At 43.3% G+C, this 16,063-nt stretch overlaps 1 protein-coding gene across 5 annotated transcripts in view; it reads right to left on the bottom strand.

The window, feature by feature from the left end:
* Positions 1 to 16,063, bottom strand: part of AGL (amylo-alpha-1,6-glucosidase and 4-alpha-glucanotransferase) — a 116,891-nt gene that overhangs the window by 53,847 nt on the left and 46,981 nt on the right. For all 5 annotated transcript variants that reach the window (XM_085885929.1, XM_085885933.1, XM_085885930.1 and 2 more), the window contains exons 5-10: positions 12,283 to 12,501; positions 11,913 to 12,094; positions 11,708 to 11,819; positions 2,828 to 2,951; positions 1,371 to 1,458; positions 621 to 718 (exon numbers count right to left, since the gene is read on the bottom strand). In XM_085885929.1, coding sequence (XP_085742055.1) covers positions 621 to 718; positions 1,371 to 1,458; positions 2,828 to 2,951; positions 11,708 to 11,819; positions 11,913 to 12,094; positions 12,283 to 12,501 — 823 coding nt within the window. The remainder of the gene's footprint in view (positions 1 to 620; positions 719 to 1,370; positions 1,459 to 2,827; positions 2,952 to 11,707; positions 11,820 to 11,912; positions 12,095 to 12,282; positions 12,502 to 16,063) is intronic.

Here is a 16,063-nt window from a genome sequence, read left to right as displayed (position 1 = left end):
AGAGAGAGAGAGATGGACAGACAGACAGACAGAGAGAGACAGACAGACAGACAGACAGACAGAGAGAGAGAGAGAGAGAGAGAGAGAAAGGGTGTGAGAAGGAGAGAGAGAGAGAGACAGACAGACAGACAGACAGACAGACAGAGAGAGAGAGAGAGAGAGAAAGGGTGTGAGAAGGAGAGAGAGAGAGAGACGGACAGACAGACAGACAGACAGACAGAGAGAGTGAGAGAGAGAGAAAGGGTGTGAGAAGGAGAGAGAGAGAGAGAGAGAGAGAGAGAGAGAGAGAGAGAGAGAGAGAGAGAGAGAGAGAGAGAGATGGACAGACAGACAGACAGACAGACAGAGACAGACAGAGAGAGAGAGAGAGAGATGGACAGACAGACAGACAGAGAAAGAGAGACAGACAGACAGACAGGCAAACAGACAGAGAGAGAGAGAGAGAGAGAGAGATGGACAGACAGACAGACAGAGAAAGAGAGACAGACAGACAGAGAGAGAGAGAGAGAGAGAGAGAGAGAGAGAGAGAGAGAGAGAGAGAGAGAGAGAGAGAGAGAGAGAGAGAGAGGGTTTTTTGTAAAGTAATTTTAAGTGTATAATGATTGATGAAGGCACCTTACCGAGTTACCAATGGAGTCTTACGGCTCACCAAAGCCAGCTTGGGACCATGGTCAGCCAGTCTCTCATAAGCCACTGTTCCCAGAATACAATTCACTGCCTGCAAGTCAAAACAGTGATTGGATGACAACCAAAAAGAGAGAATGAGAAGTTACAAGTAAAAAAGCTGTTTGTGTACATTTGCAAGTAACTTTTACATCTCGACAAAGTTTCAACAAAACTTCATGACATCCACAATTATACGTGATTGAAATACTCAAAGTTTTATTCAAAAGAATGTAATCTTCATCTATACTACAAAATATAAGCCATGCGTGTGTCCGTCCATCCGAGTTCCACACATTGGTTCGACAGTTCGCCTGATTGCACCCACAATTACAGCCGCCATGTTGGTTCTTCCACTGCTGTGCGAAGTCTAAAACATCTTCGGAGCTCTCATATCCACAATCGCCATGTCCTCTAAGTTTTCCCTTCAGTGTAAAATGACCAAAGTGACACTTAAAAGGATTTTGAGCCGATAGGCATCATGGGCCCTGTGAAGCTAGGCCTCAGCATTCGAGGCATTGGTCTGTTGTCTATACACCACCCAAATAAGTATGTGACATTCTCTCAAGCAGGATTTTTACAGCATTTGACATCATCAGCATTAATGACATAATGGAGCATTCCAAAAGATGTACCATTATGACCAATGCGTGGCACTAAAAGAGAGGATAAAAAGGCACAAGAGGATAGGGAGATGTGAGATCAACCTGAGCTTGATGTGAGGCTGTCTCTTGTCGTTTCCCTTTATTCAGCTCGCTGAGGTGCTGCTCGAATCGTGATACAGCTTCTTCCTTACTGCAGTCAGTAAATACAATTATACACATCAGTGTGCACACGGACAACAGGATCTGACGAGTATTGTTGAACAATCCCTTCACACCTAGGCTGTTTTTTGGGTGGATTAACAGAGGTAGAAGAGATCGAGGTTTTGGATGGGGGATGATAAGAGGTGGTTGTGAACAGCTGTTTTGAAGGCCTGGAGGGAAGAATGGGATTGAAGAGAGTGTGGGAGTTTATTCCAAAGGTGGGAAAAAAAGAGGAATGAAAGAGTGAACCTGAGCAGTGATTCGTGATTTTGATAGTTAAACTTGAAAAATACTTTACTCTTTGTTCCCTTTGTTTATTTTCTTTGTTCCCCACTATTTTGTGCTTCCCTCTACCATCCCTCTCGTCTCCTGCCTTGTTACATGTTCTGTGTGTTAGCTCTTACACAAGCCTCAACATGTTATGCAAAAAAAAAAAAAAATGTCAGACTGCCAGACTACCATCATCGAACGGTTGGCAGGACTTAAATATTTATCTGTAATTTATAATTCAAATTTTTTTTATTTATGAATTACAGATAAATAGTTTTGAATCTTCTCAGCTTGAAAGCAGTATGCTCCACATATTTATCAAATGGAACATCTCTGATATAAAATAGGAATAAAAACAACCGATATGTTCTCGTGGATCAGGCATTACATGGCGGAGGTATGCACTCTACCGATTGCCCTTCTAGTTAGTCAAGAAATACTTGCCCCAATAATAGACAGATGTGAATAAAGTGGCCAGATTGTGCAAATGATCTTTTTAAAGTCAGAACAACTACTGCATAAAGGGATTGGCACTTGCGGTTGAAACTTTTTGACTCTAACAGGGCTTGTCAGGATGTGACTGCATTATATAATGTACACTATTTGCTTCTATGAGCTTACTTCCAGTACAGTGGTTGAAAAGATCAGAAAAAAAGCTGCCCATACTGTACAGAAAATTGCCTATAAGTACACAGAGAGGTATACCAGAGTGTGTGTTTAAATGCAGCGGAAGACCACGTCAGGTGGAGAAGGCAGAGTATTAAGGATTTGGATTCCAAGCTAGTCATATGAGCATTATAAAAACCCAGCCGTCTAAATCATCATCTTCAGGCAAGGGGTATTCTACCTGCACCACCCGATCTAGTCTCCATCTCTTGCCAGTTAACACATCGTGGTGGACCCTTGCATGCCTCAAGGTAACTTTCAATGGGAACAAGGAAATGCTGCTCACGCCTCTCAGGTCAGGTATGGGAGCATGCGCCGGAACAGCGCGTCGACATCTCTCAAGTACATAAAAACAAATTCAAATTCAAATACACAACAAAGCACAAAAACAATAGTGAAGGTAAAAAAAATTCCAAAAATACCTGATGTTGCCGTAAACTTGTCTTGCTTTTACCAAGCTCACAGAAGATGTCAGCCGTTGGAATCTTGGGTCTTGCACAATGACCAAGTCATTAGGAGAACCACTGGACTTTGCTGCTACTCCCTCTGTAAGCATACATACACACAGACTGACAATCCATCATCATACTCTAAAATCACCAACTGTCCACTATTTTTTCATGAGACTCTGAGTACCAGGCCATAACAAGTGACAGGTCGTCTATAGTTATAGCAGGATCCTCCCGCTGCCTCCCCTCCCCACGCCCCTCTTCTCCAGTTAGCAGAGATGTCGAGAGACTCAAGTTTCTGCTACCCATTTAGGGGTCATCATCTTCAGCACATTCTTCAATGGTGCCTCCCTATTTGGCCTGTTCCAAAATGTTTGTTTGCTTGTGAACCTCAGGGGATAAAAGGTCAACTTTGTTGAGGTGGATGATTTTCTGTGCTTGAAGTCACATCATTGTGAGGATCTGGATTCAACTCGCCTAAGAAACTCCAGTAAGATAATGGAATAAGTAATCTCGCCTGGCAGTGAAACTACTCCATCTCAGATTAATAATTGAAGAGAAGATAGAAGATGAAATGCACAATCAGCAAAAACTGCAATTGAAGCGTTCTGCTGGTATCACTAGAAACACAACAGTCCACACCTCGTCAATTTGTGCACGTACGAGCAACCGATCACGGCCAAGGCTGTCAATGTCTCTGGTGGAAAATCATAGCCGGAGCTGTACCCTTTACAGTACCTGGTTGCCTTCATGGAAAATGCTGCACTTCTTTTTGAAACGAGTTTAAAACTTGATAAAGTGCTACGAACAATACATTATGCTATGAATAATTTAAAAAGATGATCTGGAAAAGCCTTTTTCAGGACCTTGAAAATGAATGGAGGATATGAGCTGATCATTAAATATGTGAAAATATTTATAGATTAGGCTAAGATAAAGTATCACGACTTACACCATCGGCTCCATTGTTCAGAAATCCAAAGGATGGGTTAAGCTTTTGGAATTATTTCACAAAGCTATCAACCTTTAAGTCCAAATTCAAAGGGAGAATATATATATATATATATATATATATATATATATATATATATATATATATATATATATATATATATATATATATATTCCCATTTAGCAGAGAAGTACAACTGCCTAAGTGACTTAGGTTGGATTGTCAAGCGACAACAGGAAGTGCAGACAACAATCATGTTTTCTTGCTGTTAAGTAAAAATGGTTAACACATGAGATATATGTATGCTTCCTGGTGTCTTGTCCATGACGTTGTCAGGTATTAGAAATCTATGATGGTGTACAAGTTAGCAAGATCTCAGAAGTCATGTATACCGTGGAACCGTGACGTTCGCGGATTTGACATTCGCAGATCCTGCATATTCGCAGTTGATAAAATGTGACCTGCTTCTACATTCGTGGCCTGTGCTTCACATATTTGTGGTTTAACTGGGCACAAATAACTATCTCCCACCAACGCCGCACATATAACACAGTTCCACAACCATGTCCCACCAGCCGCACACAAACAAAAGACATGCGGATAACACAGTTCTACAACCATCTCCCACCAATCGTGCATAAAGCCCCTCGAAGTGCGCATAAACCATCCCCCACCACCATCACCCACAAACAATGGTCACACTACCCATCCCTCCTCAATCTACCCACAACCCTTGCATGGCTACTTATGTGCAGCGTGTCCTGAGTTTCATCCTTTCTTCTTGTCCCGCTGCCTTGACCTGCTAACCTTATAGTGGGGCAGATAACAGCAATTTTTGAGAGGAATCGTGCAAATGAAGATACAAGCATCAAATTTGGCACATTTGTTCTCCAGGGGATTCTAATCAAATCTGCCTGATTGGCCATTTGAAAATCCAAATTTTGAAAAATTTGAAAAAAAATAAAAATAAAAACTTCAAAAAAAGTCAAGATCACGAATCAATGTTGGATGCTGGCTGAGATTGGAGAATGTTTCAGAAACATCATCAAAGACGTTCCAAGTCTGCCATGCAGTTTTCTTCCCTTTACTGCGGAAGGCAGACACGACGTCACATCCAGTGAACGCATGGAAGTATGGGATCCCTCTAGCTTTCTCAGGCCCTATTGCAGAAACTACCTCATGGACTGGAATCCATCGGGCCTTGGTTCCTTGGCCAAAGGCAATCCACATGTTCTCAAGACCTAGTTCCTGTAAGGATGGCAGTACAGATATTGCTATGACTAGTACGTCCGTGCCATTAGCCTTAATGATAATGAACTTGCTACCATCCGTCGTTGCATCCCTGGCGTGTACAAATATTCGAGTGTCAGCTTCTTCATGACAACATGGAGACACAGCATCCAGTGACTTCCTTGTGTTTCTAATGGCATCTTCTTCTTTTGTGACAATGACTGTGTTTGTCGTCTGTGCTTCACACATCTTTTCTGCAAGGAAGTGAAACAGCTCAGTCTTGTTGCCGTCATCTCGAAGAAAGCTTCTCCAGTTACTTGGGGTCTTACTGGTTCCTGTCACTCTTCTTCTGATTCCTTGCCACCTTTTCGACCTTGCCTCGGACTTCAGACTTGACTTCTTGTACACATCAAACACCACGTCCACCCTGTCGTACCTAGCACCATAGGATTCCACCTTTGGGATGATGTCTTCTTTAGCATAGTCATCAAATATCTTTGAAGTGCGTGGAGGTAGGGCATTGATAAGTGCTGAGCCATCAATGATGACTGCATCTCCCCTTGGTTCTCTGTCTGGGATGTTCACTTGCGCTTCAAGAATTTCAGCCAGCTGTGACTTCAAATTTCTTTGAAGTTTTTTTTCTTTTTTTCAAAATTTTTCAAAATTTGGATTTTCAAATGGCCAATCGGGCAGATTTGATCAGAAAGCCCTGCAGAACAGAAATGCCAAATTTGATGCTTGTATCATAATTTGCACGATTTTTCTACTATACTTCTAACCCTAACCTGCTGCACTATAAAAGCAGCCATGAGTGCATCTATCCCAGCGTCCATGCATGTGAGTTCTACCCATTGGTTGGACAGTTCGCCTGATTCCACCCACAATTTCTATACTACGGCTGCCGTGTTGCTGCTTACTGCGATGCGGTCAAAGATTACCTTGGACCTGTCATATTCACTATCGCCATGCCCTCCCTATAAGTTTTCCCTTCTGTGTAAAATGACCAAAGTGACAGTTAAAAGGATTTTAAGCCAATAGGCACCACTGACCTTGTGAAGATAGGCCTCAGATATTGAGGCAGCGGTCTGTTGTTTATACAGTGCCCAAGTGACTACGTGGCATTCTCTCAATCACGGATTTTACTGCAGAGGTTTCGTGGGTCCTTGTTATTATTTCCAACTATTTTCTCATAAACTAGCACATTATCTGTCAACCAGGGACCATAAACCCATATCATTTTAAAGGTCTTTGTTGAGGACTTCCGACTGAGGAGGGAAGGACAGAGTTGGGGTTGACAAAGTAACGATGGGATAGCTGGCTTTGGAATGGGGAGGTTGAGGCTTTGGGGATGGGGAGGGGTTTAAAGACTTTAGTTGTGGTGGGGGTTGAGTAGTTATGCTGGGGGGAGGGTGGGTTGGTGGCTTCATGGCTTGAAGTGGGGAGTGGGTTGATGCTTTCGGGTTGGGATGGGAAGGGTGAGGACATCGGGTTGTGGGGGTCGGGGGGGAGGGGGTGGAGAGAACAAAGATGAGATAGAGTGTGGAGGGAAAGGTTGAAGTTTTGGGTGGGAGTTGGGGAGTGAGGACTTTTGGTGGGTGAAAGGGGGGGAGGTGGTTGAGGAGATGTCAGAATTGCATGTGTAAGTTTACTCACAGTAAAAATGTAACTGGCCACAGGTGTGTGTGTGTGCGCGTGTGCGTGTGTGTGTGTGTGCGTGTGTGTGTGTGTGTGTGTGTGTGTGTGTGTGTGTGTGTGTGTGTGTGTGTGTGTGTGTGTGTGTGTGTGTCACTGTAGGGCGGTGATACAATCACCCTATGGGTATTGTGCTCGTGGGTATGAATCCTGCTGTAGCATGGCCAGTGCTAGCTGATGTCACAGCCGACAAGCCAGTAATTGTTCTTTCAAAGATAGAGCCACCATTCCCAGTTTGTTCAGAAGCACCTAAATATGTTCAATACAAGTTCAGCACTGGGATTTGACTTGATTAATGCTATATAACCACAAGTGACCAGCAGGAGGGCCAAAATCTCACTGTATTATGTGAAGAGTAGGTGAACACCTATTACACAAGTAAGAAAGTTTGTTAGAGTTTATTCAAAATGCTCTTTAAAAGTTTTTTTTTTTGTGAATTTATCTCAGGTCGACTGCTGGCATTAGTTGTTGAAATATCCCACATTGTCCTTCGGAAAGAGCAGGCAAGCTATCACCGGAACTCTGGCCAAATTACAAATTCCTGCCACGACTTGTCCAGGATTGTAAATCCAGCCATAGAAACTGCTTTGGCAGAACTGACACTGTCTGGAGGTCATTACTATTTCTTACAAGGGCTTGTATTGAACAGCTTTTATATATGGATGTACATTGTACAATACAATGCCTTGGTGTTCATCAACGGCCAACAGGGGCTCAAAATCAGGACCCTAAGATTCCAAGCCAGCCACTCTAACCACTAAGCCAGCACAGGCTATTTGGTTTCCAATGTAATCCAACTACCACAAGCACATTGTTCCAAATTTTAAGTTATCAAACATCATTTTGCATCGTTACTCATCTAGAGAAAGTGCAAGTTAAATGCTCGAGGTGGCATTCAAAGGCATCCCGGGGTCATGAGTTGATTGGGTTTAAGTTGGAGCTCTATGTTGACAAGTTTCCTCAAACCAACTCCTTACAGACAGTAGTTTGGCAAGGTGTTTTTTTCATGTCAGGTCAGGTCAGGTCATGCCTGGCCCATCCCCATCTCCTTGAGATGCTCATCAACCTGCTGCAACCATGAGGCATGTGGTTGGCCCACTGGCCTCCACCACTAAAGAGGATCCCTCATTGAGAAAAACTGGTGAGCAGGATCAGCATCAGGAAAATGAGCCACAAGTCCATACAGCCGCAGCTGATGCTCACGGACTATGCAGGTAACAAATCTCATTTGAGTCTCTCTCAGCAACCGCTCGTTGGACAAAAAGTCCAACCAGCAATAGCCAAGGATTCTCTGAAGAGACCTGGTACCAAAGGAATTAAGTCTCTGTCTCAGATCCCGTGTCAGCGTCCAAATCTCACATACGTAGAGCAAGACTAGAAGCACCAAGGACCTGAAGACTCGGACTTTTGTCCTCTTGCACAGGTACCAACAGCGCCTAACCCCATGATGAAGTGAATCCATAACTCCCCAGGCCCAACCCAGACATCTATTGACCTCTGGACCACAGCCAGCAGAGACATGAGTATCACTGCCAAGGAAAGTGAATCTCTCCGTGACCTCAACATCCTTACCACAAACAGTTACAGACAAGATAGCAGCATCGAAGATTTCATTGAAAGCCTGGATCTTAGATATGACCAAGGAAATCCGTAATCCCATCAGCTCCAACTCCTCATTCAGCACCTCCAGGGTCCCCAAAAGGATATCCAGAGTCTCCGCAAAGACGACTGACTGTATCATCTGCGAAATCAACGTCAGAGATCTTGACATTCTCAAACGATGCACCACAGCTTAATCTCTCTGACATCCTCCCTAGAATCCAGTCCATACAAGTTCTGAAAGGTGTGGGTGCCAGTACACACCCCTGATGAACTCCAGTAATAACTGGAAATAAGTCAGACATATCACATCACCACATCTCACAGCACTCTCAGTACCAGAGTAGAGTTCAGACAACAGATTGATCAGTTTTGGTGGCACCCCACGAAGACCAAGAATCCTCCAGATTACAACCCGATTCACTGAATCAAATGCTTTACAGGGATCAACATGGGCAGCAAGCAGCCCCTGCCGAAACTCTTGTCTGCGTTCGGTGAGGACCCGAAGAGCAAGGACAAGGTGAATCGTAGACCTCTTTGGTGCAAAGACTGATTCCTTTCGGCGCTGGTGCTCAAGCAGATGGTGGCGAACCCGATCAAGAATTATCCGATCAAAGACCTTGCTCGGCACCGAGAGCAGCATCACCCCTCGGTAGTTGTTGCAGTCCTGGTGATCACCCTTCCCTTTCCAGAGAGGGAAAACAAGGCCCCTCTTCCAGTCAGTTGGGATGATGCCTGTGTTCCAGGCAGAGCACAGAACTGCATGCAACGACATGAGTACAGCATTTCCTCCAGCCTTGAGAAGTTCAGCATGGATGCCACAGATCCCAGGAGCTTTACCCCATTTCAAGCGGTTCACCGGAGCCTGTGTTTCCACAAGCGAAGGTGGATCACAGTTGAGTGGAGGGTAAGTGATATTGATAGTAACATCCCTGACATCCAACTCAACAGCTGGTGGATCAGCCTGGTACAACCGCTTAAAGTAACTGGCCCAGTGGGACTTCACTTCGCACTCCTCTGTCAAGAGCCCACCACCCTCCGCTCTAACTGCAGTACACCGAGGGATTGGCTTGGGCCTTGGAGGAATGCAATGCACGAATTACTCTGAAAGCAGAACGATAATCAGCTGACCGTAGATGCTGCTCTACCCCCTCACAGATTCCTCGCACATCTGCCTCCTTGCCCACCCTCAGCGCGTGTGGAGTTTTATGCCTCAACTCACTGAAGAGCTCAGCTCTGCCAATAATCCTGGAGCTGCGACTCTGGTGAATGATATCCAATCTCCTTTGAGAGCAAAAATTATTCTTTGCCCTGCGGTGAGTTCCAAGACATCCACCGGCAACATCAAGGATGGTGGTCTTGAAAGCACTCCACAACTCTTTAGGATTCCCCAAAGCACCCAGAACCCACCCCCCAACCTCCAAATCCCCACTCAGTCTGTTCGCAAACTCCTCCGCTGCTGTCTCATCCTTGAGCTTGCCAACATCCAGCCTTGGATGGGATGGTACCCTTCTCCTGGATTTAAGCTGCAACTTCAGTTACTGCAACAAACCTGTGGTTGGTATTAAGGAACCGAACACTCCTCTGGTAGTCCCTGCAGCTATGGGTCATCCTTCAGCGACCATCAATGTGCACCTAGTCAATCTTCTTTGTCCCACCACCAGTGTTGGAATAACAAGTCCAGCGATGAGCCTGAGAGCACTAAAACCATGAACCAGCCAACCAGCTACCCTAAGTCCATGTCTTCTGGCAAAGTCAAGGAACTTAGAGCTATTCTGGTTCACAGTTCAAGACCCATGAGGTCCAACAAATGTCTCATAACCATCCCTATCAGTTCCAGACGATGCATTGAAATCCCCCAAGACTCGAAGAGTATCTCGCCTGTGGTACTGATCAAACACAGACTCGAGCGTGGCATAGAATGCGTCCTTCACAGTGAGATCACTAGCCTCAGTTGGAGCATATACAAAGACCAGGGAAACGACACCCAAGGAGTGACAAATCCTTCATCTCAAAATACACTCGTTGACCGGTGTTACCTCAATTATCATTGGAGTCAGCTTATTGGACACAGCTGCAGCAACTCCTTGGGCATGGTAACCATCAGAGCGACAAGACCAATAGTAGGAATAACCACCCGCCATGATCTTTCCACGATCCGGTCTCCAAACCTCAGAGAGTGCTGCAATACCGATGTTCAATTACTTGAGCTCAGATGATAAGAGAGACAGGTGATCATCCTCTCTTAGGGATAGGACATTCCAGGCACCCACCCAAAGGGACTGCCTCAGGTTAACCCAAGGAGACCGCAGTCCGGTGGACAACACCTCAACGCCACCACACGCTACCGCAATCCAACCCGGGAAAGTTACCCCGTGTTTTTCCTCCTATCATCAAAGAGTGGGACCCTGAAGGCTTTGCCCCAATCCCGTCATCAGGTTAGCTGCCCTGCGAAGGGCACCTGCACAGGAGGTACTTCCACGGAGTGGATTTTGACTTTTCTTTGTGTGTTTTTTTTTGTTTTGCGGAGGGAAGGGTTTTATGGTGGCCGTAGTGCAAATCCTTCCACCAACCTCCTAAAAACAGTAACCCAACTGCAGGAGGACGTCCGCAGACAGTTAGGCACTAGATTTGGATGGCCATTTGTCATGTCTGTGAACATAAAGGCCCTTGTCATTGTTTTGCATCAAAGTTTGGAGTGTAACATTGCCCAAAGTGTCACAGTAACACACATTTATAGAGGAGATGCTGCTTTGAATTATTTGGAAAATATGCACATGCGAGTTGGGATAATTTATTGAAATTTTAGATGTGTCATCCTAATACTTGTGGTAATATAGTATACAAATATGCAGTACTAGTGGGGGCTACTACTTATCCGAGCAAAGACCTTGCCTGGCATTGAGAGCAGCGTCACCTCTCGATAGTGTTGCAGTCCTAGCGATCACCGTTCGGCTGCCCGGAGTGGGGGGGGGGGGATTTGGGGGTGTGGATACTCGGCACTGCCCGGCTGGGTGACCTTTTCCCAGTGGTGGTTTCACGACATGTTGGACATTGATAAGCTATGGAGTAATTAGCCTAATGGCAGATACCTTTCGCCTGCAGACCAACAACAGCACTGCCTGACCCCACGTCCCAATATATACTTCATAGCCGCCTTTGCTGGCCTCAAAATGGATGTCAAAGCCAATGTGTGGTAGCTTTAAAGCTTGCGCAGATTCTGAAGTACCAACACCAAAAATTTGGGGCCTCTAGGTGCTGTGGTTCGGCAGCGAAGGAATAACGTACAAACAAACAAGTACACAGACAGATGCAAAAAACTAACACATCAACTCTTGAAAATATTTATATAAATTAGAGGCTAATGAACCAATACTCACCTTTGTTCAGAAGGTCTTTAAACCTTTTCAAAGTGGCATTCACGTCAACTTGAAAGAACATCCAGAGTTTGAGAGGAGGAAATATGGTTTCATCAAGGATTTTGCGCAAGGCCTGCCAACACAATCAGTTTCATAATTGTGAATAATACCTTATGTATTGCAGCCACAGTTATCAGGCTATCACAGGTTTGGGACTTCTGATTACCTGCAAATGTTCATCACTGGAGATTTTTGATGGCAGGCCACGGTCCGCATATGCCCCCTCGGCAACAGCAAGGCCAAAATGCCAGATGGCTCGGTCCAACAACCATGAAGGCCGCAGGTGCGGAGAATTCACAAGGTTGTAAGCACACTCTGGGGTATCCTTCAACCACTCACTGTTCGCAGCTAGAAGAGGCAACAGCGATCACTGATGAAATATCCTTTTAACATGTTCCAAGCAGCTGCATTGGCTCTTATAATTCCTTTAATAAAGTCTAGAATGTTGTACCAAAAATAAACACTATAGAAAGGATAGTCTTTAAAGTTTGGTTTTCCATTTAAATAATTCCTGAAAGGCGAGGGCCAATTTCTACCTGTATGGTTGTAGACAACGTCGGTGACAGTGAGAACTCCCCATTCCTTCCTCATCTTCTCCACTATGGACCCGACAGCCTTCCAACCATTTTCACCCTGCCAATTCCCCCCACCAGAAGGGGCAAAGGCCGGAGATATCTCTAGTTGGTCAGCGAGTGAGTAACAAGACCTTGACGAGCCCAATGGCTGGAGCGGTGTGAGGTGGATCATGTTGTAGCCTGTTGAAGGTGTTCAGGAAAGAAGCCCATCATTGAATGAATTGCACACTCTAACAGCCTTGAGAAAATAAATGATAAACTACTTATTGTATGGTCGAATAAACAAGCAAGTTTAAGCTTGAAATTTGTTTGAATCATTCCATAATTGTATCCATTGATCCATGCCACTTTGTATTGGTCTGCTTGTATTTGTTCATCATAAAAAAGTGAAGTAACGATGAAAAGGTCAGCGTTAGCCTCTTGTACATTTCCAAACTGCTGGTGTGAATGCTTATGTTTGCATCCAAAATTCACTGTTCATTTATCCCATTTGTAATTACCCCGTTCGGTGAAGAGAAAAGCAGGGTTAAACAATTAACCACTTGGTCTTTCTGTCTGTCTGCTTGTCTACAGACGTCAGTTTAAGATCGAGGAACAACTTATTTTCAATTGAACATTATATTTTGAACATGAGCCGGAACATGAGTCGTTCTTTGGCTCTGAATCACGCATGCTCAGAGAGTGGTGAGATAATTTTTTTTTTTCCTCGACTGCCTCACTGACAGTCAAACAAAATTGAAAATCATTCCAAACAGGAAACTCAGTGTTTTTAAGGATGTCATAAGGGAAACAAACAACAGGTACGAATAACTGATGCAACATGTTAAATGAGGCGGTGTAAAAGAACGGCGGTAAACTTCTGCGGTACATTTTATTTTTTCGACAAACTTTAAATCTTTATTTTATTTCAATGGAATTATATACTTGAACACTGTAGAACACAAATCGCCTGTTTGGCACTTTCAACACCCTTCCGTTTAAGCAGGACTTGGCCAAAATATTACGGAATTTTACATCATGTCGACCAATCGAATTTGCTGCTCGCAGACCCCGTCAATGTCCATGTTTCTCAAGACTGCGTGAGTTAAGGTGTTTGACGAACCCTCGAGTTCTTTAATAAATTAATAAAGCCTAATATTCCTGAAAAATGTCATGCAATATTGGTGCGTGTTCAGCTAAATGACCTTTTCTTTCTGATTTTCATGCATTTTCCCCCCCCTTGATTTTTTTGTCTTTTCTTCCCAGTTTATAGCTTGATATAAAAGTCTCGTTTTTCAAAGCAATCTAAATATTTAAAAAATAAACTTTTCAGGAAATTTGTAAAATTTTGCAAAAAAAAAAAAGATCTATGGCTCTAGCAGTGATGAAACAAAGACTTCATTGGAGTGGACAAGCTTGAAACCTGCAGAATGAAGTTGCATTTTTTTCTGCTATGTTTAATTATTATCGATTGTTCAACGGAAATTCACCTTTTGCAGGTTTGCAGATTTTCCATTCAATAAAGATGGATAATTATTGTTCAAAATTTCCCTTTGTCCCACCTTGCCAATTTGGCTGGCACATCTGCTTACCCTGTTCACAAGGAGGAATGCAGCCTCATCTATCTGCACCTATTCATCTCTGCTCCTTGAAACCAATCTCTCCACCACAGATTTAAAAAAAACTTTCAACCTTTGACACATATTCCTCCCTATCTTCTTCATGCTCAATATCATACAAATCTATCAAATCTAGGATTCATGGATGGGAGGTTGTCAGTTTGATTCTTACCTTGGCCGAGTCATACCAAAGAGTTTTAAAATGGTACATCGTGCTTCCTCGCTTTACACTCAGCATTTAGAGGATAGAGCATGGATAAACCCCAGGGGTTTGCATCACATCAGGGTAGGGATGGGGGAGGTGGTGAGATTTTTACTTAATCTTGAGATTTCTCTCCGACTGCAGAGACAATGTAGATGTCACAAAGATGCCAGAGTGCCACGAGAAGTTGTCACTTCCCCCAAGGTCACTGGTTGTGTTTGGCTGCAGTAAAGTGCAATGTTATCTCAAGAATTTGTCTGTACATACATGTGCAATTTGTGTTGCAGCTCTTGGAAAAAAACGAAAACTCATGCATTCATATTATGCACTAATATCAGGCACACATTCCGAATCGGCCAGATGAGATTCCAGATCACTAGAGTGCAAATTAGAAGCCGGAATAATTATGAGAGGACATGGGGGTGGGGGGTGGAACTAGACGCAGATATGAACAGACAAGTGACCTCCCATATGACCATTTCTTGGTAATAGAGGCCAAATTAGCAAGATGCGAGAACAAAGAGCAAGTCAATGGACATTTTAACTCAAAATATATCTTTGTGAATGTAAATGTGAATCTGCAAAAGATGAATTGGCATTCGACAATAATCAAATATAGGAAATAGAATTCTGCAGGCCATATATAATACAGGGTGTCCCAAAAGTCACCTAGGGATTTAGAAATTAAAAACATTTCTGTTTTTTAATAATTTGTTTTTCTTTTCTTTTCAGAATTTAGATTAACATTTGGATATTACCCATGGAAAAATTCACAACTGAACAAAGAACAAAAATCATGGAATTTTATTTTAAATTTCATCGATCAATCATTCTTACCCAAAGAGCATGGACACTGAATAATTTTGCGAAATTCAGAAATGTCTTGGCCATCACGTTCTCCTGATTTGACGCCTCCCGATTATTTTCTTTGGGGTTACCTAAAGGAGCGTGTATACATCAATAGGCCCCAAACAATTCAGCAGCTCAAGGACAACATCTGTGCAGAAATTCGAGGGCTGCAGCCAGAGTTATTGTCCACTGTTATGGAAAATGCTGTCGAAAGAGCCCGTCTCTGCGAAGCCGAAAATGGAGGACATCTAAGCTGCATCGTTTTTCATAAATAAAGCAAATTTATCTCAATTTTGTAAATTTTCTTTTGGTATAAAAATAATCATATATTATTTAAAAAAAAAACAGAAATGTTATTTAATTTCTAAGTCCCTTGGTGACTTTTGGGACACCCTGCATAAGCATTCTGAGTAATGCAAAATGTCACACTTTCTAGTAAGGTGCTTACATTGCTCAATATATGCCTTTACCTCCGCCAGCAAAGGTGGATGGAGGTATGTTTTCACCCATATCTGTCTGTTTGTTTGTCTGTTTTTGGTGGAGATTTGGTGGAGTGCTTGGATATGTGACATGGACGAAATTGTTAGATTTTGGTGAAGATCTGAATCCGGATCTGGATCCGAGAATTTTTTCAGTGATTCTTCACCATTGAGAGATGGGGCTAAACCGATGTATATCATGAGATCTCAAAAAGTTGTGGACGGATTCGGATGAAACTTGGTGGACAGGTTGGGTGTGTGACAAGAACAAGCCGATTAAATCTTACTTCAGGTCCGAATCCAGAGACGGCCTATCAGTGGGATACAAAACGCAAACTAATCAGCTTGGTGAAGGTATGCACTCCACCGAGTAGCCGTTCTCGTTTAATCCAGTTACAATGCATATAAACTGAAAAAATAATCATAATAAATATCTCATTTGATGTTGCAAGTACAATCTCAATACACCAACAAGGTGAAAATAGATAGTGTTGATATTACATCACAAATTATGCTTTGCAGAGACGAAGTAAAACATAATCAAAGGACTAGAGAGTTCATTCAACATGATACCCAGCACAGTGTTCAGGTATATACTTCAATTTAAATAAAAT

Source organism: Eptatretus burgeri, chromosome 6 (genome assembly GCF_056783735.1).
Source record: "Eptatretus burgeri isolate ZD-2024b chromosome 6, Ebu_testis_v1, whole genome shotgun sequence".
Classification (NCBI taxonomy): Eukaryota; Metazoa; Chordata; class Myxini; order Myxiniformes; family Myxinidae; genus Eptatretus; species Eptatretus burgeri.
The sequence above is the reverse complement of the archived record's forward strand: the minus strand, read 5'-3'. Positions and strand labels throughout refer to the sequence as shown.